Here is a 25,038-nt window from a genome sequence, read left to right as displayed (position 1 = left end):
TGAAAATAAGACACGGTCGGTTAAAAAGGGGATCCTGAAAAAAATTTGTGAAAAGGAAACAAAAATATTGATACTGAATCAACTCAGATTTTAGAAGTATTTACAGCAGAGTTCAGAAAAATCAGATTTGGGATTCATCAGGGTGCCAACCAGGAGTCCCTCCTAATATCTACATACTTCCACCAGCTCGGGTTGCAACAAATGCTAAGATAAGTAGCAATGCAGGGGACACACAACTCTAGTGCCACCAAGAAACTATCAACCTATTCAAGCAATGAGTACAGGTATGAGTACAAGCATTTCAAACAAGTCAGTTAAAATGGGTACAAAGATATAATTAACATAACTATCCAGCAAGCCATAGTGGCCAAAATGTTGGTTTTATTTATTTTCATTTTTGTTTTTCTTTTTACATCCCTAAACTCAGTATGCTTTCTCATAATTATTATTGCTATTAGGTTAATTTCTGAAGAGACCTTTATGACCCCAAACTTTCATATTTGTGACCCCAGGTGGGTTCCCGAGCCCAACTTTGAACTCAGTGGAAGCCGCGAATCGGAGGCTAACTTCGTCGTCGCGTTGAACAAAAATTTTATCCAGATTATCTTTTTATATTTTAAACAAATGGCTGACATTTTATCATTGAAAGAATCGGTTCTGGTTTATTTGGACAGAAGTGGTGGTCTTCAGAAACTTGCGGACGACTGCAGACCTCTAAACGGTAATAATTTAGCTGTAGGCTACATGAAGCTATTTACCTTCGCTAACTAACTTTTGCTCCCCGTCATCAGACCCCCAGCAGACCGAGGCAGTCTACAGGTTCAGGGTTCTTGTAAATCCTTCAGATTTAATAGAAATGGATCCTAGACTAGGGGACTGTGTTCTGCATGATCCCCTCAGAGCGACCGGTCTGTTTCAGTCAGTAAGTGAAAACTTCAAGATGACCCAGCTAAAATGAGATTAAACCCGTGCAGTAAGGCTAACTTTATACCTTTATTCCTTCATTCAGGTGTGTTTTTTGGCCATAAAAACACTTTCACTTACTGACAAAATACATACAGCGAGTCAGGTATGAAAACAATGTCCTTATGTCTCATTGATAACCAAATTATAATCACCACTACAGCTTATTGGAAATGTATTATTACTATTTTGACTTGTTTTACTTTTTGTCTGATTATAACCACAAATCGTATTGGATTTTTTTTTTTTTTTTTACGATAGGCCAAATGAGACACTGTTTTTACAAATCTGACAATAAGACTGGATATTTAGTCAACCCCTAGTACTCTAATACCGGTAAATGAAATTAAATAATTCAATTAACCTTAGAAGTCTCTCTCTCTGTATCCAATTAATTTAATCTCAGTTCCAAGATAAATTTATTTGAAGGCCTCAGAGGTTTGTTTGAGAGCGTTTGTGGAGAAAAAATATAATGAAGTCCAAGGGATGTTAGTGTATGAAACAATATCCTGCATCAATGTTCTTCTAAGTGAGGACCGCGGCCCCTGGGGGACCACAACGTGACCCTAAGGAGGCCTCAAAAAGTTTAGGGGAAGATGAGAAAAAAATGCTAAATTAAAAATTAAATGTAATACATTTTTTAAATAATAAGTAAAGTTTGTAATTTTTTTATACAATATAATCTGTTTTTCCAGTCATTATTATAAAATATAAGTTACAATTTTAATTGACATGCTTATCTTTCTGATTGGTTAATCGTCAAATTTATCAAGCTGCTTTGAACTTGATAAAGTAATTGACAACTTTCTGTCTAGAAAAAGACAGAAGGAACTATTCAGCATTTAAGCTAAATAATGTAATAATTAATTAAATTCACTGAAACTCTAGAATTTAAGCCAACTAAATATGTCAATGTTCAAGGGATATAAATATTTTAACAAAGTGCTGTGAATAAAGTAAAAGTGCTTAAGTCAGACTTTTATTTCTCTTATTTTCATTCGAGGTGAATGTTTCTCTGAATTTTACACATCTTCCTCCATTTCCTGAGTACACGTTGGACCTTAGTGGTTTTCACCAAGTGTACGGTCCTATGAGGCCCGTCTCCATGGAGGGGGCAGTCATTGCCATAACGAGGGTCATGAAATACACCCAGGGGGCAAGATTCCTTTGTACTGATGATGATTGCCCTGGATCTACAGGTAAACTTCAGAAAGAAATTATGAACACATGCATCTGTGGGTTTCCTTTGTCCTATTTAGTACTTTTAAAAGTTTTAGCCCACTCTTCAGTTTATTTATATTTGGATCCAAATTTGCCAGACTTCTTCTTCTTTATTTTTATTCAAGTTCCTATCATGTTTCCTCTGATGTTTTATGGTTTTCTAATGAACATAAAAAACACAAAATGCCAGAACTAAACCTAAATTCTGTTTACACACAATACCCAAAGAACCAGTTTAACGTCAGTATGAGCAGATTAGATCAGGAGAAAGTTTTAATCAGTTGCCTTTGGCATCTAATAGAGTTCAGGACGTGTGAAAGAAATAATGTGATCATATCACAGCAACTATTGACTCTCAAGCTTCTCTGAGCTGTACAAACTCGCCATAAATTTTGTGTTTTATGGTAAAGCTCACCTCTGAAAAAGGATGTTAATATACTTTTAGTTTGGATACATTGTCTGTGTGCTTTCTTTTAAAGGATTCCACCACATCCGAGTTCACACACCTGGAGCCACTGAGTCAGCCACGGTGAGAAACGACTTCAGCTGCATGATCTGCAGCTCCCAGCTGAGGGAGGATGTGAAGTTTAGAGTGTTAGGAGGTGAGACACTTTCTTACCAGGTCAGACGATTTACAGAATATGTGTTGTGTGTACATGTTTAATCCAATCAGTTTTCTGGAAACAGACAAACAGCTGGTGGAGCTGATCCATGTTGGAGCGTTGGATGTTCTGAGAGGCCGACAGGAGAGCTCTTTCAGATACCAATCTGTCACTCTGTTTCTCAGAGGTAAGTCTTTAGTGACCTTGCTGTTGTCTGAACAATGCATACATCTCTTTACAGAAGTATTCACACTGCTAAATCTGTCCACATTTCATAGTGTTGTTGCCACAGAGAATGTTTTTTCTTTTATTTTGTGAGATAGACCAATAACAAAAAAGTACATAATGTCCTGGAGATAAATATGAAGACTGTGATTCTCATTTGTCAAAGCAATGCAAAGTTCGCATTATATCAAGTCAAGCAGATTTTAGCCAATCAAATTATGTTTCTTTGATCGCTTGTCAAAGAATTTGCTGGTTAGCGCAGCTAGCTGTTAAGAGATACAGCTCTGACCCAGCCCATTGGACTAGTGTCAAATTATCAAGGGACCATAATTTGAATGCCAAAAGGCTGCTCAACACCATCTCCATATACAAGATATTAGCTAAAAACCTAGACGAAATCATTCTGCAGCACAATAGTAGAAAGAGTGAGTTCATGTAAATAGGTTTTTGCGCGGCTAATCGTCCCATGCTGTGATACTAAGTGTTTCTGCCCCTTCTAATAACATCGTCCTGCCAGAACCCATGAGAGCTCAGCAGATCTCAGCAGTAGGATTAACATATTCTGTTGACCCAGTCATGTAGAGGAACCCAATACAGGCGGTTCCGATTACTAAACATATATGTTAATAAGTGCAAGGAACACTCATTAGCCAGCCATGCTGGTTGCTCACAGAGAAATCTTTGTCCTGAACGCCTCACTTTGTTTCTCTTGTTTCTCTGTTATTAGTGTGCGTGTCTTTTTAATGAAAACCCTGTTGAGTGTTACTGCTTTGTTTTCCCTCTCCTCACACAGATGAACTGTGCCACTCGATGACAATCGGTCGACTCTACAGGGTGGTAGGCATCCCTGTGCTTGTGCATCAGTGGCCGAGCATTACCTGGAGCATGGAGGCAAACAGTGTTCAGCCATGGGAGCCACATTGTAAGACAGAAAGAATCTCAAAATTAACCCAGAGTTAAAGCTTAGACCTGTAGATAATAGAGACATAATAAGAGAAATCTTCACACACGTTGAGCAGGATTAACATAAACCTGTTGAACTTTTTGTCATGATTCAAACAGAGGTGGGCAGCAACTATGCTTAACATGAGTTTCTTCTGCCTTATTTAGTGTTTTATTCGCATTAGTTTATATTTTAGTCTTTGAATTTCAAAATTGGCAAACATTTTCTTTTCAGTCTATTTATGTTCATTTTTTGAATGGAAGCTTTTTACTTATACTTTACTTATACTTGTGTAAAACTACAGGTGTGCTATTCTGCCCACCTCTGTGTACAACCCCAACCTCCCACAGAATGTTAAGTTTTTCAAGCCGTTCTTTGTTCCTTACTGTTTGTATTTGAGATTACCTGTGGTTTTCTTCCTGCTGCTCTTCCATGTTTCACAGCTCTCCCTCCAGGCTGCCTTAAAGTGTCCCCCAGATTCCTGGAGCTGTCGGAGTGCGTGGCTTCTTCTCCTTGGAGGTTCCCCGCCATCGTCGCTCACTGCTTTGGACTGGACCTGACTCCTCCTGGCTTGTACAACACACTTAAACTGTGTCTGCTGCTCAGCTTGGTGCAGACCAGAACCGATGCAAACGATCCCAGTTTGGATCTCCTGGTGGTCACAGTTGACACACTCGTATTAGACAGGTAAAACAATGTCGATGAGCAACCGTAATGTCATCAAATATAAACAAAGCTTGACTCCAATGATTCTCCCCTCCTTTTTGTGATAGACTAATGGCATACAGTTTGAGTCTGGCGTGTCGCGGGGTCAGACATCAGGCCTCCGCTGAGATGTTTGCCTCTCTGTCCCGAGATGAACATGGAGCAGGAACCGCCAACATCCACGCTGGCTCTGCACTACTCGCCTCTGGGGGCATTTGCATGCTGGGAGATCTTGGCTTTTACAGAAAGGACAAACTGGACAACATACAGTCAGGTTTGCCCCCTCCTCCTGGTTTGGTAAGAGCAGCATTTTTTGATGAAGGTTTAGGAGTGCATGTCTTTATTTTGTCAGTTCTGGAGAGCCGCTTTGTGTCTGTGTTCATCCCTGGGAAGAAGTACGGAGAGGAAGCTGACCAGCAGCTTTCCTTTCCTGTCCAGTGCAACTTCTGGGCTCTCACTGACTCCTCTCAGCGGTCTGGGAGGGCAGACTCAGCTGTACTGGGAACTGCAGTGAGTGCTGTGACAACATAATGTCATGCAACAAGATGTCTGGACAACATAATTTCTTTAGAGTTTTACTGAATTCAGAGGTTATTTCTATGACATGATGGCATAAAAGGAAACTTGAGCAGCTTAGTTATCTTAAAGAGTGAAGACTGGAAAAATATGGAAACTGCATTTATCATTTTCTAGGTCTGGAAAAAGCTTGAGTTTCATGACTTTATTTCGTTTTCTGTTTAATGAAAGGCAAAACTCAATTTCTAAAACATCACTAGATTTTTTTCCACTGGTTCTTACCGTATATTTAAACTAAATATTTCGCATTTGACACTGTAGTTTAACATTTTATTCATAATCATTTTGTTGTACACTTAATTACTGGGAACTCATACATAAAATGGTCGCTTCACATCTGAATAACTATATTAGAGTTTTAATCCATATATTTGATTCTTACCTTGGGTTTTGCATAAATTCTCACCAAAGATCTGTAAAAAATCTTTTTTTTTTCTTACAAACAGAATAAAAATATTATGATCATCAACATGCTTAAGATACTGATTAGTCTATGTTAATGTATACATCTAAGTGATTAAAAATATAGATTTTTCAATTGAGCTATTCTTATTTGGTACAGATGTACAAAAAGCTATAATATCGCTTTTACTAAACTCATAAATAAGAAGCTGACTTGTTTCATGATTTGTAGAACATGAAAATAATAGAAAATGATGCTTTTTGTTATAAACTTTAAAAAAATAAAAAATTTGAGTCAGAGGAAATGTAATCTTAAAAAGTCTGAAAATTAAGATGTGGAGAAATAAACAAAGTGTGCAAATTTTAGCGTTAAGTTTAAGATATAATGTGTTCGCATATGGATAAATTGTTGGTGATAGTTACGTTTTGACAACAGCACTGTTGAGATCTGATTCCGTTTTATTTTTATTGCGAGCAGGACATGGGTCCTGTGCAAGCCCAGCTAGCAGAAACGTTTGGCCTCGTCATTCAGGGTGGAGACAGGGTGGGAGAGCGGGGCGTAGTCGCCCAGGCTGTCCACACCCTCCAGCAGACTGTGCAACCTGGAAGTCACCCTCATCCATCTTGCTGGGATTTTTCCACTGAAGACTACCAGGAGGTTTCCAAACGAGTTCTGTTGCAATGCTCTTTTCATTGATTTATTGTTTATTTCATTTTCATTTTCTAAGCGTTTGGTTTTTCAGCTCGTGGCTCATTCTCGTGGTTTGGAAGTGGAGCTCAGCCCCGACGCAAAGAAACTGATCCATGGTTACTACATGGCGAGCCGTCGAGCTCGCACTCAGAGTCAGGGAGTCAAGATTTCTTTGGCCTCCATCAAACTGCTGTAAGCACTCTCCTGCAAAATACCAGATGGTGGCATTGTTTTACTCTTGATGTCACATTTTTCCCAAGTAACAATGTTTTCCAGTGTAATTTTCCCACCATCCACTAGATGGCATCCAAGTTCAAACCTTTGCTCCTCCATTTTTCACTGGATTATGACAACTGTTTACAAATCTCTTCCACTGTGGTGACACTTTTATGTGGAGCTAAAACTTATGAAAACAAATCTGTTTTCAGTAAGTAGAAGGAGAAGCAAGCCACACTCTTAATCTGAACATATTTGTTGCTCACACCCTCTATCAACTTTGATTCATTCATTTAAACCCTAAGCTATACACTTTTAATTTTAAAACGTCACCAAGCATAAATGCTGTCATTTAGCAGGTTTCATTCTTTCCTGTTGTTTGGTCACAGGATCTCTTTGGCCGAGGCTCACTGCAAGCTATGCCTCAGGACTAAAGTACTGGAGGAAGACGCAGTGATCGCTGTGCTGCTGTGTGAAAACTCAGTCACTCTCAAGCATGGTAGTAGTTTTTTTATTAGCTCCTCTAAAGTTCGCACATTTGCAGTTTCATATTTACATCATCATGTAGGTCTGAGTTATACCAGTTGATGGATTAGATTCAATGCACACACACTGTTTATTTCTGGTAATTTATATGATTATGGCTTACAGCTAAAAATGAATAAAGTATGACAAAAACACTGATAAAAGTTACATAAACGGATACGTTTAGTCGGGGTTGCTTTAATAGCACCCCTCAGATCTTCAGTATCTTACTTTCGACTGACAAATTGATTTACTGTCAGGCTTAGTTTGCTGGCCAATCAAGCTTATTGATGATTTAAACAATATTAAAAGCATAACCTGCTTTAAAAATTGCTCGGCTAAGTAATCACAGAAACAACACTGAAAACTTCTGACTTGATCTTAAGGAAGATTCTGTGACTCTCCGCTGTTCCTCCATAAACAGAAACCTTGATTTTTCATCTGAAAAAATAAATAAAAGGAAGTTTAATAACATAGCCACTCCCGGTTCAGGAGTGGCATAAGGTATTTGACAGTTGTACCCAAAACGCTGGATACATCTGTGTGTGGTGGCTCATGAAGATCAGTCACCTTGGTAAGGCTCTTAAGGCTTCGGTTTTCCCTGTAGCTTGTGCACCTTTTACCTTTTCCTTAATCTATGACAATCTGCCATGTAGCAAACAAATGTCTCCTGTGGGCTTCTGAGAGCTGAGTCAGAGGGCTCAGAGACAGGAAGAAATGGAAACACAATGGCCTCTGGAATGCTGAACCAATTCCATCATTTTGTTTATTCATCAACATCTTTAATCCTTTAGAAAGACACGTTTTTTTAAATTGTTTAGAATTTGGTTTTGAAATAGAAAGAGGCAAATTACTGAGCCTTGAAAACATCCAGAGTCTTCCTGGCGAGACAATCTTGAGGTTGGGTCCAGTAAAAGTGCAGAGATTCTCAGTCAAGTGAGCCGAGTACCTGTCAGATTAACTGAGAGGTGACAAGATGTCTGATCAGGATGTTTTCAGATATCAGAACCCATTTGGCCTTACTCTGGTGAACTCGTTTTTTTTCTTAATCATCCTCAAAGTTAGGCCGGGTATTTAGAAATCACCATTATGAACAAAAATCTAATTTACATTTTCAGAGACTAGGTGCCATTAAATCTTTCATCAACTAAATAAAGCCTGAACCTTTATTCCCTGAATTGCCTTTAAATATCATGTACTGTATGTTTATCTTTGCAGTTGATAACATTTGTTTAATTACTAACAGTTTATTTTGACTAGATTCAACTTCACCATTTAATTTAAACCATTAATATATATTTTTATGTTTAAAATATACTTCAATCCTTTCAATGTAGGCTCCCTGAAAAATAATCACCCTTCAGATGGATCTTTTTAAAAGATTTGAGACAAAAGTATTTTGAGACTGATGACTTATTGCACCATGATACATTATATTGTATAAAAAGTTAATATTGAACTTGTGGTTCAATGTGTCTCATTTTCTAACTAAACCAGCGATACGTTACAAATGTTTTACTTACGTAAAATGATGCAATAGAAACAGCAAATGAAGCAGACAAAATTATGTTGCTTACGTCACCATGAATATAAAATATACGCTTATTTAACCCAATGGACACATAATGGGTCAGATCAATGTAAATACAGTTTAAGGATCCCAAAAGTATTTACTGAAACGAATTTGAATTTTTTTTACTACACTGCACAAAAAAAAGGGAAAAACATAAAAGGTTAACCGGGTACTTACATGACATCAGATTGGAGAGCAACATCTACACACATTATTAACAGGATTCATTTTATGGTACAGCTGACAGCAGTTCACAATCAATACGGTCCATTTCAGGGTTCTGAAATCCTAATGATATTCTTTCACACTTCTAATACACCCAGTGAATAGAGGTAGCATGGAATATATTAATTGTTTATATCCACCAACTTTCCTCTGGTAATTAACACCGTGATAAACGTTATTACATCATCTGGTATACTTCATATATACATTTAAATATTGTGATTGCATTTCACTGACTTATTGTACATTTAGTCTTTCTCCTGTACTGGTGTCTCCTCCAGGGGCCTCTGCCCTGGTTATCCCCCCTGATGCAGTTTTTCCTTGTGACTTGGGAGATGTGGACGGTCTACAAAGGAGAGACGCCGCTCTGGACGAGCTCCACCAGATCATCTTGCGCTTTGTCTATACGTTCGCACCAGGGGCCGATGCGTATATTACAGAGGAGTAACATCTCTCAAAACTATTCAGTAAGGTAGGAAGAAAAATCAACACAATTCAAAGTCACACATTCTGCAGCAATTTAGATTTATAAAGTTTATTATTTATAACAGAAATGTGACTTGAAAGACAAAAAAAAAACATTTTAGAAATAGAAATATACTTTATTGTCCTGCAGTAGCAAAGTGAAAAGCAAATAGAAGCATGCATTTTCACACAAAGTATAAAATAAGAAATAACATGAACAGATTTGAGTCAAGTATCAATTTAACAGCAGCCTTAAATTAAACTTACAGAATTGTAATACACTATATTGCCAAAACTATTGGCTCACCTGTCTTGACTCACATGAGTTTAAGTGACATCCCACTCTTAATCCATAGGATTCAATGACGGTCCACACTTTGCAGCTAGAACAGCCTCACCTCTTCTGGGAAGGTTTATGAGTGCGTTTATAGGAATTTTTGACCATTACTCCAGAAGCACATTTGGACGAGAAGGTCTGGCACTCAGTCTCTGCTCTAATTCATCCCAAAGGTGTTCTATCGGGTTAAGGTGAGGACTCTGTGCAGGCCAGTCAAGTTCAGACTCTGCCATCCACTGATGCACAGTGATGTTGGAAGAGGAAGGGGTCAGCTCCAAACTGTTCCCACAAAGTTGGGAGTGTGGAATTGTCCAAAATGTCTTGGTATGCTGAAGCATTCAGAGTTCCTTTCACTGGTACTAAGTTTGGAGGTCTGTAGTGATTGACTCTGCAGAAAGTTGGTGACCTCGTCGCACTATGTGTATCGGCATCTGCTGACCCCGCTCCGTCAGTTTACGTGGCCTACCTCTAAGTGGCAGAGTTGTCATTCTCAAACACTTCCATTTTCTTACAACACGGCTGGCAGTTGACTGTGTAACATTTAGGAACGAGGAAATTTCACGACTGGATTTGTTGCACCGGTGACATCCTATCACAGCTCCACGCTGGAATTCACTGAGCTCCCGATAGCGACCCATTCTTTCACAAATGTGCACTCACTCAACTGGTTGCAGACACCTGCCAAAATAATCAGAAAATGAGTTAAAAATGAAAGCAATCATTTAAGTAAAGGTAAGAGCAGTACTAGTTCAGTTTGTCACGTTTTCAGCATTCCGTTTAGGTCTGATGGGTAAACGGCAAAAAGGTGGAACTCACCATTACAACTCGAATGCCTGCTGAATAAATACAATATTGACTTACCAGCATCTTAAAAAGCTGCAACCAATCACCTGCAACAGTTAGAAAATATTTGAAAAAGTAAGCGACAACAATATTTGTCTTCTTCCAAATCAAACACTGAAGGAAGACTACAGATGAAACTGAGGCTGCAGCTGGAAATTCAGTCGTCACCATCTCACCACTCTAAAGTCTGATGGGTAAACGGCGAAAAGGTAAATTCATCACTGTTCCAGCTGAGAATTATACTACTTTTTAAACTTTTCCTACTTTACAAAGCAGACCTCAACATTTCTGACCTAAATACAATGCTTTAAAAGTTAGCCTGGTATATTTAATTAGTACTTGTGTAGTTACATAAGATTACTCACCTCAATCTGGATGGAGATAAATGGCTGCGTCTCTGATCACCAACATGACAAATCTAAATTATTGGGGAAAAATTAAACAGTAATTATCTTTCTTTGTAAATGAAAATGCACTCTCACCAGAAATGGCTTTTTATCCTGGCATTTCAGTTTGTCACATTATCACCATTTTATTGTCTGACGGGTAAACGGCAAAAAGGTGGAACTCATCATTACAGCTTGAAATACAAGCCTGCTGAATACATACAATGTTGACTTACCACCTTTTAGGGATGTTCTTTAAAATAAAAGCTGCAACCCATCACCTGCAGAATTTAGAGAATATTTGAAAAATTAAGAAACAAAATGATTTGTCTTTTTCCAAATAAAACACCGAAGGAAGACTACAGGTGAAACTGAGGCTGGAAATTCAGTCGTCACCATCTCACCACTCTAAAGTCTGATGGGTAAACGGCGAAAAGGTGAATTCATCACTGTTCCAGTTGTGAATTAAATTACTTTTTAAACTTTTCCTACTTTACAAAGCAGACCTCAACATTTCTGACCTCATTACAATGCTTTAAAAGTTAGCCTGGTATATTTAATTAGTACTTGTTACATAAGATTACTCACCTCAATCTGGATGGAGATAAATGGCTGCGTCTCTGATCACCAACATGACGAATCTAAATTATTGGGGGAAAATTAAACAGTAATTATCTTTCTTTGTAAATGAAAATGCACTCTCACCAGAAATTGCTTTTTATCCTGGCATTTCAGTTTGTCACATTATCACCATTTTATTGTCTGACGGGTAAACGGCAAAAAGGTGGAACTCATCATTACAGCTTGAAATATAAGCCTGCTGAATACATACAATGTTGACTTACCAGCATTTAGGGATGTTCTTTAAAAAAAAGCTGCAACCCATCACCTGCAGAATTTAGAGAATATTTGAAAAATTAAGAAACAAAATGATTTGTCTTTTTCCAAATAAAACACTGAAGGAAGACTACAGGTGAAACTGAGGCTGGAAATTCAGTCGTCACCATCTCACCACTCTAAAGTCTGATGGGTAAACGGCGAAAAGGTGAATTCATCACTGTTCCAGTTGTGAATTAAATTACTTTTTAGACTTTTCCTACTTTACAAAGCAGACCTCAACATTTCAGACCTCAATACAATGCTTTAAAAGTTAGCCTGGTATATTTAATGAATATTTGTGTAATTATGAAAGGAAATTGCATAAGATCACTCACCTCAATCTGGATGGAGATAAATGGCTGCGTCTCTGATCACCAACATGACAAATCTAAATTATTGGGGGGAAATTAAACAGTAATTATCTTTCTGTATAAATGAAAATGCACTCTCACCAGAAATTGCTTTTTATTATGCTGGCGTTTCAGTTAGTCACGTTATCACCATTTTATTGTCTGATGGGTAAACGGCAAAAGGTGAACTCATCACTACAGCAACAGTAGTCACTATTGTTTATAACAATAGGGAGCTGTTATAAACTCACTTTATGGCCACATGGTGAAGACTGACAGGATCTGAAAAAAAAAAAAACAGAACGGAGAAGGTTAGTGCACAAAGTTTTCCATTTTGCAAGAGTTACCCTTGTCAGGCGCATCATGTGCTTGGATGAATGAAATCTACTGAATGAGGAGGCACTATAGTGAGGATAGATGACTGATCACCTGAAGGTCAGAGGGTACAGCCAGCCACAGCTTGGGAGCACAGCTAACATGGCTAATCTGAGGACAGGTTCAACAGCAGGTCATAACCTTTAAAATGACCTTACCTCCTCTGTTATGACTTTCTGACCAGTGGATCTCTGCTCTAATTAAGATATGGACAACAGGGGACATGTTTCCTCCTTTCAGGTGTCGAAAAGGATGATTTATTGTTGTCCTTCAGGGAAAGCGCTAGTTCCCTTATCAGGGCGCATGGACACGCTGGGAGGGAGTGGTGGTTAACTTCTCAATGCTACAGGCATACTTGTCAACAAACATATTCACACTTGACTTGATTTTAATGTGCAGGATTATCTGATCCAAAATAGCATTTTTGTTAGTCCACATTCACGTCTTACACAAACCACATGGACTTTGCAATCCACACTTCTAAAAAAAAAAAAAAAAAAATGTAAATCGTACCGAATTACTGAAATAATCCAAGTTATCACCGTCTTGTTTTGGACGGAAACAAGACTTTTTACGTGCAGATGTGCGAGCAAAGAGGAAAGACAGTGCTGCGGTCCCTTAACCACGTGGACGACGTGCTATCTGTGTTAACTACTCATTCAGAGGCTAACAGCCACATGATAAACGACACCAGTTACCACATTTGAAACAAATAAAGGCAGGCACACACATAAACGCACTTCTGCTTACCTAAACGGATCAGCATTAGTACAAATAAACGGCGGTCTGCTGGCAGGAATGCTTTGGTTAAAATCTCGGCGCCGAGTGGGACTTCTTCCGCTTTGTCTGTTCCTTCCTGCGCGTCAGAGCTGCGCGCTGCGTCGAGACGCGCAGCAGAAGGGACCGCCACGGACTGCAAACGCTGCGCATTTAAAGCACCATAATAATACATCAAATGCAGCTGCAGTTCATATCTGGTCAAGCAAGTAAACCCCAAGTTGTGTATTGAAACGGTAAAACGTGTATTTCTGTCATTTTAGCTTAACTTTGTACACATCTGAAAACGTCATTGTGCAAAAAACGGAATTAAACAATGAATCGTGCATGCTTAAAAAAGATTTTGACATCATTATAGTTGATTCTTGTATCAAAAAGTGCCGCAAGAATAATAATTATAATTTAAAAAAATAAAATTCAGACATTTGTTGCAATTATCTCCAAAATTATGGTTTCCAACGTTTTTAAATTGCGACTTCAGAACAAATATATTAGACAGCTTATTCTGTTTGTTAATGTTTTAAACTCCAGCATAATTATTTATGCTCAATATCAAGTGATTATTTTATTAACAGTTTTTCTCTTCTTATCCTTGATATTTAAAGCGATTCAAATGTAGATGTACGGGATAAAATGGTTTTATTTGACATTTTCCTTTAATCTATTTCTGCTATTAATTACTGACGCGAAACATTGTTATACTTACCTAAGGATGGCAGAATATGTTATCTGATATATCACCAAAGCTATAAATTAAATAATGTAATTGCCTATGCTGTAAAAAGAGCATTTGTTTAAAAAAAAGAGAAAGAAAGAAAGATTAATCGTACAAGTCTGCTTTTCTTAAATTCTTCGAAGTCTTTTCTTCTTGCATTCTTTTGTAATTTATTCACAAAAACACACATTTACAACCATGCATGTAAAAAGAAGAAACGCGAGATAAAAAGCCTCCATTGTCGGCCCTCTGACAGACCACTTCACATGACAGATGCTAAGTTATTCACACATGCATTTAGTGCAAATGTCTCAAGTCAAAGTGCACGCTCAAGCATGACGGGCTCCGCGGAATTTCTGCAGAGATCAGACACGGGACATGCGTGGAGCTGCATGGCGCACACACAAACTAACAACAAGAACATGCATGCGTATTTTGTTCGACAGTTATATACAGTAAAATTCACGCAATATATTAATTTACATCGTCTTCGAGCTGCAGTGGGAGGACAGTTTTTCTTTTTTTTTTTCTTTATTTTTATTTTGGAGCTCATGCAAATGTCATGTCGCTTTCATGGCTACATGAAATTCATGTAGGCCTATTAAGAGGAGGAGGACGACGGGCCTTGATTCTCTGAGTCGGAAGGATTGTTCAGGAACTGCCCAGTTGCTCCGACGTACAATCTGGATCGCATTGGCCATTTCTGGAAAAGCAATTTTGATCTAATATAAGTTTCAGTTTTAACAACAAAAATTAAAAATAAATAACTGATATAAAACTGCTCACCAATTTGACAAAAACATGAGAGTTATGTTCCAGCTTTTTTTTTTTGATGATGATGATTAATAACACTGACCTTTACAGGGTGCAGGTAGCCTTCACCTTTCAGTGAGTGTAACGCTTCTGTTTGTTTTGTGCTCTCTCCTTCATCTGCGCCTTCCTCCTGCAGTGTTCGAGTCAAATGGGCAATATAGGTGGTGGCTAGTATCAACACGTCGAGTTTGGACAGCTTGGTATCCGGCGGCACCGACGGTAAAGTCCTCTGGAGCTCCAAGAACGCGTTCCTCAGCGTCTGCACCCGGCTCCTCTCCCGCGCCGCGTTGGCCGCCGCCGGGCGTCCTCTGCCGCCGAGCGCGCCGGCCTGCAGCGCCCTGGGCCGGTGCAGCTCACCGCGACGACGGCCGTCCGGACTGGGGCTGGAGCCGGGACTGGAGACCGGGCTGTCATCCACATCCACCACCGAGCTGGAGCAATTACCACCGTCCATTTGAAGCGCCTCACTTCCAACCATATGGGTATTACAAATCTGTGGATTTAATAGTGGGCAAATAATGGTATTTATTGATGTAAGACACAACTTGGTGTATTTATTCTATCTATTTATTATTTCTCGCGACTGTTAAGTTGAGATTCTGCAATAAACTTAACTTAAAATGGAGTTTACATATTTCTCCGATTTTGTTTGTGCAAATATTAAAGCAAATTAAATGGACAAACCTGAGAAATTAAATAGACACAGACATTTTTACAGACATCCAAATATTCTCTGATTACTTTTTGATCCCCCTTCAGCGTGTTTTTTGACCATATACCTGTATGTCTGTGGGTGGATTTTACCTCTGGTATTTCTCCAAAGCGCTGTTTTGATAAACGTCATGAATACAGTCCGAAATGGCCTTTTGATTGCGCAGTCCTTCCTCAAACTGTATCCTCAATATCCTCAAAATGCGCGCATCCAACTCCTCACCTGTGTGCGTAAAAGTTCCCGGAGCTCCTAATTTATTGGAAACACGCGGCACAGGTTCTCTCCAGCGTAATTAATCACTCTGCCCATCGCCTATAGCACTCCCTCACAGCGGAGAAGCCTGATCTTTGCGGAACTTTTTTCTGTCTGGGGGTCTTGTTTTCACCGCCAGAGGCAGGGTTCTCCTTTGCTTTTTAACTCGGACGGCCGTAACCCTCTGTAATTGGCTGCGAACTTGACGCTGTGGTTTATTTTCTGCTGGAACGGGTGGGGCGGGGGGAGCCTATCAAAAAAGTTACATCGGGAAGAAATTTAGACCGTCATTCCAACGACAAATAAAAAATAATAATAATAAAGAAAAGAAAAAGCTCCTCAGATTTAAATGCAAGTAAATCGCTGTTTGCAACTGTTCGGGAAAACAAACAGACAAGTGTAAGATGATATAAAATAAAGCTGCTTTTTTTTTTTTTTTTTTTGACGAACTGCCAGGCTGCCTTGAGTTGCGAGCTCATTGGAACGACTAATAAATAAAGTCCGGCGCTGCAATCAACAGGCGGGCCTTTAGGAAATTCTTGCGAGACTCATAAATTAATCACTCTGATTTCCAGGGCTCCAAACGGAGATGTCGGCGAATTAATGAAAGGAATTATTCATATTATGTATATTCTCAGACTGGCCTCAATAAACATTGTTTTTATAAGGATGGGGTAACGGCGCTGCTCCGGGCCACTAATTATGAGTTGGACTTTTAAAAGGTTAAGTAAGCTTGTTCCCCTAATTACCCCGCATCTTACAGGGGTTACCCGGCCACGTGGCTCCTAAAACGCCGTTCAGATGACAATAAATACATCCTCATTGTTTCAGATCATTCATCAGACTTGTTTGAATAGAAGCATGTGTTGTTAGCATAGGACTTGTAATAATAGGGCAGGCGAATCATTTAGATTGTGCCACATTTCATCCAATGGTTCACTCATTTAACCAAAAAGCATTTTGAAGAGAAAGGAAAAAAATATATATATACAAGCAACACAAGGAACAGCATGAGCTGCAAATGATTTATTTGTACAGAAACTAAAAATCTAGAAGAAGAAGGGCTACATGTTTTACTCATTACTCTTTCCCAGGTGGTTAATTCAGTCAGCTGGTGAAATCAAATGGATATGCCATGAATTTCATCCACTGCAGCTACAGAATATCTGGCTTAAAGATGAAAGGTGTTTAGACAAAACAGGGTTGGAATGAAGATAGTAGGGATACTCATGACTTCAGACTGATGACCTCAGAAATTGGACTTATAGGCTGACTTTGAACCGGCATAAATGACTGAAGAGGCTCCTGTGGCTCCCCGCTACGCATGTCGTTGGGCCGAAAAGGAAGTGAACTCTGACTGTGCTCTGACTCTGCGACCCCAAAGTCATCTGCAACACAAACAAACTCACATACATTGGAGAAATTCTGACGTGTCCGAACGCATGCAGGATTAAGAAAGTAATGATGACTCAGAGGGTCTGACATGCAGCTTTCATTTGGGTTTCTCTGTTTTCTGAATTGTGAAGAACGTGGACAGTGTGGATTAGGGAGATTGTTTTGGATTGTAGCCACAAAAGAAAAAAAATGACATCAAAAACTGACAAAAAAAAGTCAGACTGATTAAACCCTTAGCCCCCTGGAAATCCAATGATAAGTAAACAATAGTAACTGATTCAATAGGATAAGGAGGGACTCACTTGTGGGAGGACGAGCAACCAGGGGCCAAGTCAACATTGTATTCTTGTTTTTTCTCTTTTTGCTTTCTTTTGCCGCTTTCCAGTTAACAAGGAATTGCCTGGTTATCTCGTTAATGTCTCTACCATCAAGAGTGCCTGTGTAAACACATGTATAATTGAAAAAGAAAGCATTTACTGTTTATTGGATGTATGATTTTTTTTTAAATATATTAGAACAGCTAGAGGAAAAGAATTTAAGTGTATTTCTGTTGCTCAAGAGGAGAAATAATAACATTTACCAAGTTTTTGGCACGCAACTATAAGGCGATCTCTGTACTTTCGTTGTCTACACACAGGATTTCCACTCAAATCCAATATGAGCAGCTTAGACCAGAGCTCGAACACGTCCTCCATCTCCTTCAAAACAGAAAAATATCAAATGAAGGTGCTGTGCTTTAATCACTCCTGATTCAAATGGGAGTATCGGTGTCTTTACTGTGATGCCTGGAAACTAAAGAGGAAATCATTTCAACTTTACTTTGAACAAATGAATGCTTGTCTGCAATAGGATGGCAAATCAGAGACAAACACATGATTAAACGCCAAAGAAGTGGTAAAAGGGAAGGTTAGTGTGAGGTACAAGGGCCAACAGAAAAAGGCATAAACAACACATCAGTCTGTTTTAATAAACAGTGTCGCCGGTGTCATGTAACTCCTAGTTTTCTCCTGGGGGCGATGCAGGGCTGGCTCCTCCAGCGACTTGCCTGCAGTTGTATGTTTATCTAAAGGCACATTAATCCAAGCCTGGAAATATGAATACTCTCTGGACACGCTCTGATTGTTCATTGCCTTCCTGTCTTGGCCAAAGCGCTTCCACTTTTCCAGCCTGAGCTGCAATCAGTTCAGAGGGGACCCCTTGAGCACCGTGCGCTCCCAGGTTTTGATAAATGATCGTGTCAGGGCCGTCACTCAGAAGGTCCTCACTGAAGAGGAGCCCAGCGCCAAATTGCCCCCCAGCGCAGGGGCGTGGGGAGCAACTCAGGCTGGAGACTCGCTAAGCTTGATGGGCCAGTTATGAACCTGCGTTTGACTAGCGCTTCGATTCCTCTGTCCTCTCTGCCCTGCGCGCGGCTAACAGCCTCCGAAGAGGCTCCCCATTTGTCACCCCGGCTGACTGGCTGTCATAATCTATTTTAAAAATCCATAATGTTTCCTCAGGATTTTTCACCAAATGTTGCAGAAAAAGAAATCGATCCTTTGGAGAGCTGTCTTTGCAGGATCAATAGAGGGAGACGGGTTGCATAAATTATAGGAAATATTTGCTGGGAGTGACGTGTACACTAGAATTGCCTACGTCAATGGTCAAAAACAGAAACTTATTTGCATTAAAGACGAATAAGTCAGTTATAAAATGCTTGCAAAGTGCTGTCAGAATTATGGATTTTTTAATCAACCTCTTTGGTTTGCAAATTAATTCTGGGTTTCACCGTATTAGACAAATCTTCATTAAGTGATATTTTCTGAGTTCAGGATATCAAACACTGGATCCTCGGGTTGGGAAGAAAAACAAAATCCAGCCTTTCAAGGAAAGAGAGAAACTTGTGCTTGTTAAAAGCTGTCAGTGAGAAAAGTCTCTTGGGAGCAGCTTGCTGATTTGCTGCATAATTTTGATCCTTTGCGCGTCGAGCAGACTGGGAACCTCTGGTTGGGTTTTTTGCAGGATTTGGTTCCCTACATCCCTGCTCTCCATATCATTTCACACACCACTGCAGAAAGCTGCCGAGCAATAAGAGAGTCAACTTCATCAGCTAATGAATGTGATTTTAATGTACATCGTCTGCATACTTTCCTATCATGTCATGCAAAAGATTTACACCCCAACGTCCTATGGAGATTTTATGTGACAGGCGGTGACGGTTTGCATGAAGGTGGCCCCCTTCCCTCTGATTCCCCTATATAAAATTCAGAGCAAGCACTTGCATTCAAAAGAAAACAGAATCTCCTTGTAGTTAAGATAGTATGAATCCAGCTGCTTTGTGAATACTTGAAGGTTTGAAGCCATTTTTGCAAGAAAGTCATAAGTAGTTGTGTTGAAAGTTTGCCAAATGCTATGTAGAGGATAGAATCTTAAACACACAATCTCCAGAGTGAAACATGGTGTGGGCAGCATCATGCTATGGGGATGTTTTTCTCTAGAAGAAGCAAGGAATCTGGTCAGAGGTTATCTGAAGATGCAAGGAAAAATGAACTGAGGAGATAACTCGGCCATTTGAATCAGCTGGATTGGCAGAGACATTAAAATTAGGATCAGTTTGGGACATTTCCATGGTATGAGTGGATACAGGATATTCGCTTGTTGGAATGACTTAATCAAATCCAATTTATAATCTGTGAGTCTGTGTTCTCCATTCAATTTGGTTTACCTAGAGGTATATTTTTAAAGAAAATTGAGCAAAAATGTCTACAAAGATGTAAAAAAAATAAATCATGAATTTTTCTTACACTTCACATTCACGCCTCTCTCAGTTTTGGCCTATCAGATAATCGCCCAATAGTCAAGGTGACTTACATCAATATGAAGCAATTTGTTCTTAGCAGCAGAAAAATGTTCGAGTTCCTTCAGCACCGACAGGTCTTTGATGTCCTCAATGTTATTGTTATTAATATTCAGCACACAAAGAGATTCCTGCGCAAAGAATTCATGTCAGTGGAGAGAAAGAGTTAAAATTACTGATACATTAAAACATGTTTGAAGTCAAATCATCCTACAGTTATATATAAGACAGACAGAATGAAACAGCAAATTGAAACTGACATGCAATTAAAGCTTTTCTTAAAAGAAACACATTGGAGGGTTATTGTATGTGTTGGAAAATCACATAGATCCATGACAATATGTTTTCTGAAGCATCTAGATTTGTTGCCATTTATATATCTGAACTACTGCCGGTGCTAAATATGCATTTCTGTATTAGCTTCTAGAGTTTGCAGAGACTCACAGTTATTTATTTAAGTTATCTAAACAACCAGGAGTAACAGAAGCCTCTTTGGTATCAATGTTAAAAAAAGACGCTCATTAAAAAAGGAGCAGACTTTGTGGCTATTTCTGCACCGCGCGATGTGAAATGCAGGTCATACAGCAAGAGCGAGGACACTCGTGGGGTCAAAGAGCAACTGGTCCCCTGGCTCCAGCTGTTGATTCTCCAAATGAAGCTCTTTGAGTCCGCGGAGCTCCTCCAAACCCTCCACCACTGAAATTCTGTTCCTACTCAGATACCTGGAAAAATAATACGAGCAGGAAAATCACCCATATGCCTTCAAGCTCAAACGGAGGACACGACACAGAATATAAATCCATTAAAAGCATCTGTGCTCACAGTTTGGTGAGTTTCCTCAGGTTGGAGAGATTATCCATATGAGTGATGTTGTTGTTCTGCAGATACAGATGGGTGAGGTTGGAGGCAAAGTCCAGGCTGCAAATCTTTGTTAAGCGATTCTCAAACAGGTAAAGCACAGTGAGGTTCCCGCACATGGACAGATCTCCCTAAAGATTTCAAATGTGACTTGAAACGAATAGTTGGGGAAACAAACAGAAGCGAAGGATAAGTGATGATGTCGGCTACTCACAATCTCCTCAATGTTCCTGTTGGAAAAGTGGAGATGGGTGAGGGTCTTCAGGTAATGCAGAAGAGAGATGCCCCTTCTCTTTTTGAAGTGTTTTCCAGATTTAGCTATGAGATCTATGGTCAGACAGGCCATGTTGTCTTGGCTTCACAAAGGGTGTTTCTTCAGCCAATCGCAGAGCCCACAGCACTGACCTGGACTGTTTACAAGAAAAACACATAAATTAGCTGAAATAACAAACAAATTCCTCATAAAAAACTGTCTATTAGTTATAAATAGCTTCTATTTACATATTTTTAAAAAATCAGATATCTAAATCTCTATTTTTGATGCAAATTTATAATTAAAAGTAACTTGTGAAAGAAAAAAAAACGTCACCATACTCAAAGAGGTGAACGTTTTCTAAGAGGGCAAATGCTTTGGTGACCTCTCAGTTTGTGTTGTAACCATAGTGACCCCCCTCTATGTGCAGTCTGAGCTGCTTCCTCTGCTTCCTTGTGTTCAGACCCCAAGGGACTTTTTATGAGCTTGACCTTACACCGAGGTATTAAATTTTGCACTTTGATTTTACATTGCTTGTAGAATAGGTTTTACTATATATCACCTCTCCACCTGCTAAATAAACAGCTGTCAGCATGTGTGGCTACTGACAGATTACTACACTGGCCTTTAGGCACACGCCGGAGGGCCCAAAAAGTGCAGGGAGGTCCTGGTGATATGATAGAGACATATGATATACTCTAGAATTGGACCAAAAATCAAATAATTGTAAACAAATATAATTTGATTTAAAAAGGGATATGAAATAGTTTAAATAAATAAAAAAAATTCTTGCGATATAAGGAGAAGTTGCACATAACCCACTATTAGATAACACACAAATTAACAAATGAAAACATAATCGACAATATTAAGAACATTAACACGACACAAAATGCATACTACGGTAATAAATAAGGGACAAAATGAAACCAAATAACATTAAATTCTTGAAAATATATGCAAACATATTTCATCTCAAAAGTCCATGGAATAAGGTTTGGAAATATAAACATTTTTCTGTATACTTTCTCTTTCCATTCTTATCCAGTCCTGGACAAATTCTTAAATCAATAATATATAGCAGCCAGCTAACCAAGTCCCCGAATCGAAAAAAATGCACAGAGAGCCTTTATTTCTCTCTTTTCTCATAAATGACGTGCAAACGTCAAAGCTGCGCCTTTAAATACGTTTTGTGAAGTGAACATTTAATTTAAAGCTGCATTAAAAGCGCACCACGACACGTTTGTATGAATTGAATAACATAACCATTTAACGCAGCGCCTCCTCACAAAAAGGAGCAAAAACGAACAAATTTCTCCTTCCGGTCGAGGTCAGCAAATACCTTAAAATTGATGTAAAGGAAGCCGCTTCGGAGAAGTTAGAAAGCCCGTCGCAAACAAAGTTTGTTTGATACTAGCACGTGGTTGTTATGGAAACAACGCAACAGCAGCAACCAGAATTTACAGAATACGCCGGAAATAGTTGTCTTTGCTTTTTTTTGTTTTGCATTTTAAGTCGGTGTAACTTGAAACGAGCCATTAAACTATTAAATACAGAGCCATATCTCTTTAAACATTTTACATTTTGTTACGTTAACTTATATCATTAAGATCAAAAGACATTCTAGATGAAAAGCTGAAAATTTTGAATTCACCTCCCTGTACTTTGTAAAACGACTTAGCTTCACACAAATAAACACTTGTTTTTACTCATTCTTCTCTGCAAAAAAGCTTAGGCAGATTGATTGGGGTGTCTGTGAATAGCAACTTCTAAGTTATTGATTGCCAATTGGATTCAGGTTTGGACTTTACCTGAGCTATTGATTTCAAATTCTATCTGTATACTTGGGGTCCTACTGGAAACTCCACTCCAGTCTGAAGTGATCTTTGCATCCTCTTACAGGTATTTTTCCAATGAGCCGTTAATACTTATTCAATACTCAATCAATCAAATCTGACCAGCTTCCCTGTCCCTGCTGTGGAAAATCCTCCCACAGCACGATAGCCACACGATGTGGCACATATAATATAGACTTGGTTCACTATCATAGATTTAGATTTTTGCATTGCATTTTGGCTTTATCTAGTAGTTGTCCTATCAGTAAATTCTTCTACCTGAACTGTAAATCTCCAGAGTTAATAAGGGCCTCTCAGATGCCTCACTCCTATTAATGCTCTTCAAGCTTTGCATATTGTTTTATGGCCTAAAACTGCTTTAATATTTCTATATCATTCTCTGACCTGGTCTGTTCACCAAGAAACCTTTGAGGCCTTTTCCAGAGCAGCTAGTTTAAAATAGATTAATTTACACACAGAAAGATTCCCTCCAAGAACTATTAAACTGATTTCCAAAGGCATGTTTTTATTTTTAAAGTTTTATTATTTAGGGGTGTTAAGATAAATAAAGGTTTCACTAAAACAATTACACAACACTTTTTAGATTTTATTTAAAAGGAATAGTTTAAAAAACAAATTTTCTTTTATACTGAATTGTGTGAGGAAAAGCTAAAGTAGAATGGACAAAGTGAGATTACTGATTTTAAATGTGAGTTTAACAACCAATACTTATATTTTTATAATTTACTAACATTATACATAGGCGGAGCTACTTAAAAACGTTTTTTTTTTTTTAAGTATCTCTTTTGCAGTTTACAATTCCCTGTTATTACTACATTACAGAGATAATATTTCAGTAAAACACACCAAGTCAGGAACCCACCACATGCAGTGACCCCTGCATTGTTAATCTACATCATGCCATGACCTGAGCTTCCTGAGGGACCGCCCTCTACTTGCGCAGGAGCACATGGTGGAGAGGAAGTGTTGTACCTCCACATTTTTGGGCTGCGTTCTCCATCTTCACACACATCGCTGCTTAATTCGTCACCGGCCCAAGCTAAACATCTTACCTGGGACATTTGAACTACAGGACCTTCTTTCGGTGTCCGTAATCGATAGCTACTAATCTCATTAATCATCTGCACTCATGGCAGTGTCAAACGTTGAATACATTCACCCTTTGAAGGAATAGAGACGTACTGTGGAGTTAAAATACAAAGAAAACAGAAAGAATATATGGTTAATGGACTTTTGGCTTTTCCTAATGCAATTTTAGTCATGCATGCAAATGTCCATCTGGAGATAATCATTATGTTTACACACTGAACAAGTTCAGTATGTTTCGATGAATCTGAAATAATGAGGAATGGGGAATAAGGGAAAACAATATTAGCCGTGCATATTTTAAATACTTCATCAGCACTGTGACAGACATCCATGCAATTCATTTAAATATCTGGCAAAAGCATGAGCTAATCAGTGGATTTTTACAGAAACCTTATCTAACGAGTTTACATTCATAATTAAATTTAATATAGCAGGGTTCATTTTTCTACCTTGAACCTGAAGACAATTTAGATAATAGCTCAAGAAAATTATTACAAGCAGTTGCGCCGCAGCAAATGTGCATGAGAAACACCAGGCATCTCCTCCACTGCCCCGCCGGGATTCTCTCCTCTGCAACACATGACGTTACAAATACACATTAAACCATTACAATGCCAGAAAAAAACAAGACACGACACGAACGCAAGTCAAAACAGCTGTCAGTGGAAAAAAGAGGCAGACTAGGTGGACGTTCGCCTCGATGAAGAGCAGACACGCCGGGGTGAATGGACTCCTGTGTGCGCGGCTCGTGCCTCTGCGCTGCATCACCGCCTCCACCGCAGCCGGCGGCATCGCCGGCGCGTCTGCTGCCGAGGGCCGAGCAGCGCGCAGCGTGAGAGCCCGCAGGGACGTCCCAGGCAGGGCGGGCGATCCCCGCTGAGCCTGTGCAGGAGCTGGAGTTCGTCATTCGGTTATGTAATGCTGCGACGTGGTGGGAGCCAAATATGAGCGCAGTGGGTTATTTAAATGTTTTGCTGGAG

At 39.1% G+C, this 25,038-nt stretch overlaps 3 protein-coding genes and 1 long non-coding RNA gene across 6 annotated transcripts; 1 reads left to right on the top strand and 3 right to left on the bottom strand.

Annotated features, from left to right (window-relative positions):
* The first annotated feature begins 624 nt into the window (after positions 1-624).
* On the top strand, positions 625-15,028 carry mcmdc2 (minichromosome maintenance domain containing 2). The gene is made up of 15 exons (XM_023325834.1): positions 625-721; positions 792-922; positions 1,010-1,069; positions 1,967-2,162; positions 2,664-2,786; positions 2,872-2,973; positions 3,805-3,933; positions 4,398-4,641; positions 4,728-4,933; positions 5,012-5,169; positions 6,116-6,295; positions 6,381-6,520; positions 6,934-7,043; positions 9,149-9,339; positions 14,944-15,028. The coding sequence occupies exons 1-14, from the start codon at positions 625-627 to the stop codon at positions 9,313-9,315; spliced, it is 2,043 nt and encodes a 680-aa protein (XP_023181602.1). The 3' UTR covers positions 9,316-9,339; positions 14,944-15,028.
* LOC111606138 lies at positions 9,403-13,398 on the bottom strand. Of its 3 annotated transcripts, none has more exons than XR_002751920.1 (8): positions 13,253-13,398; positions 12,379-12,409; positions 12,113-12,165; positions 11,744-11,787; positions 11,135-11,539; positions 10,878-10,930; positions 10,531-10,559; positions 9,404-10,347 (listed from the first exon to the last, which is right to left on the bottom strand). It is a non-coding gene; the product is annotated as an uncharacterized LOC111606138 (long non-coding RNA). The 3 variants fall into 3 exon arrangements; XR_002751921.1 differs by having other exon boundaries at positions 10,878-11,179; positions 11,487-11,539; positions 13,253-13,396; XR_002751919.1 differs by having other exon boundaries at positions 9,403-10,347; positions 10,878-11,539; positions 13,253-13,397.
* tcf24 (transcription factor 24) lies at positions 14,053-15,876 on the bottom strand. The gene is given in 4 exon segments (XM_023325835.1): positions 14,053-14,697; positions 14,851-15,300; positions 15,587-15,609; positions 15,612-15,876. Coding segments are annotated over 4 exon segments (615 nt in total). The 5' UTR covers positions 15,652-15,876; the 3' UTR covers positions 14,053-14,595.
* Positions 15,877-16,782: 906 nt separating this feature from the next.
* On the bottom strand, positions 16,783-22,566 carry ppp1r42 (protein phosphatase 1 regulatory subunit 42). The gene is made up of 8 exons (XM_005797891.2): positions 22,456-22,566; positions 21,075-21,270; positions 20,825-20,991; positions 20,586-20,724; positions 20,017-20,133; positions 17,747-17,864; positions 17,469-17,603; positions 16,783-17,159 (listed from the first exon to the last, which is right to left on the bottom strand). Exons 2-8 carry the CDS (start codon positions 21,204-21,206, stop codon positions 16,999-17,001), a joined length of 969 nt encoding a protein of 322 aa, XP_005797948.1. The 5' UTR covers positions 21,207-21,270; positions 22,456-22,566; the 3' UTR covers positions 16,783-16,998.
* Between the last annotated feature and the right edge of the window lie 2,472 nt (positions 22,567-25,038).

This window comes from Xiphophorus maculatus, chromosome 21 (genome assembly GCF_002775205.1).
Source record: "Xiphophorus maculatus strain JP 163 A chromosome 21, X_maculatus-5.0-male, whole genome shotgun sequence".
Lineage (NCBI taxonomy): Eukaryota > Metazoa > Chordata > Actinopteri > Cyprinodontiformes > Poeciliidae > Xiphophorus > Xiphophorus maculatus.
Note: the sequence above shows the minus strand (reverse complement) of the source record. Positions and strands in the feature narration are given on the sequence as shown.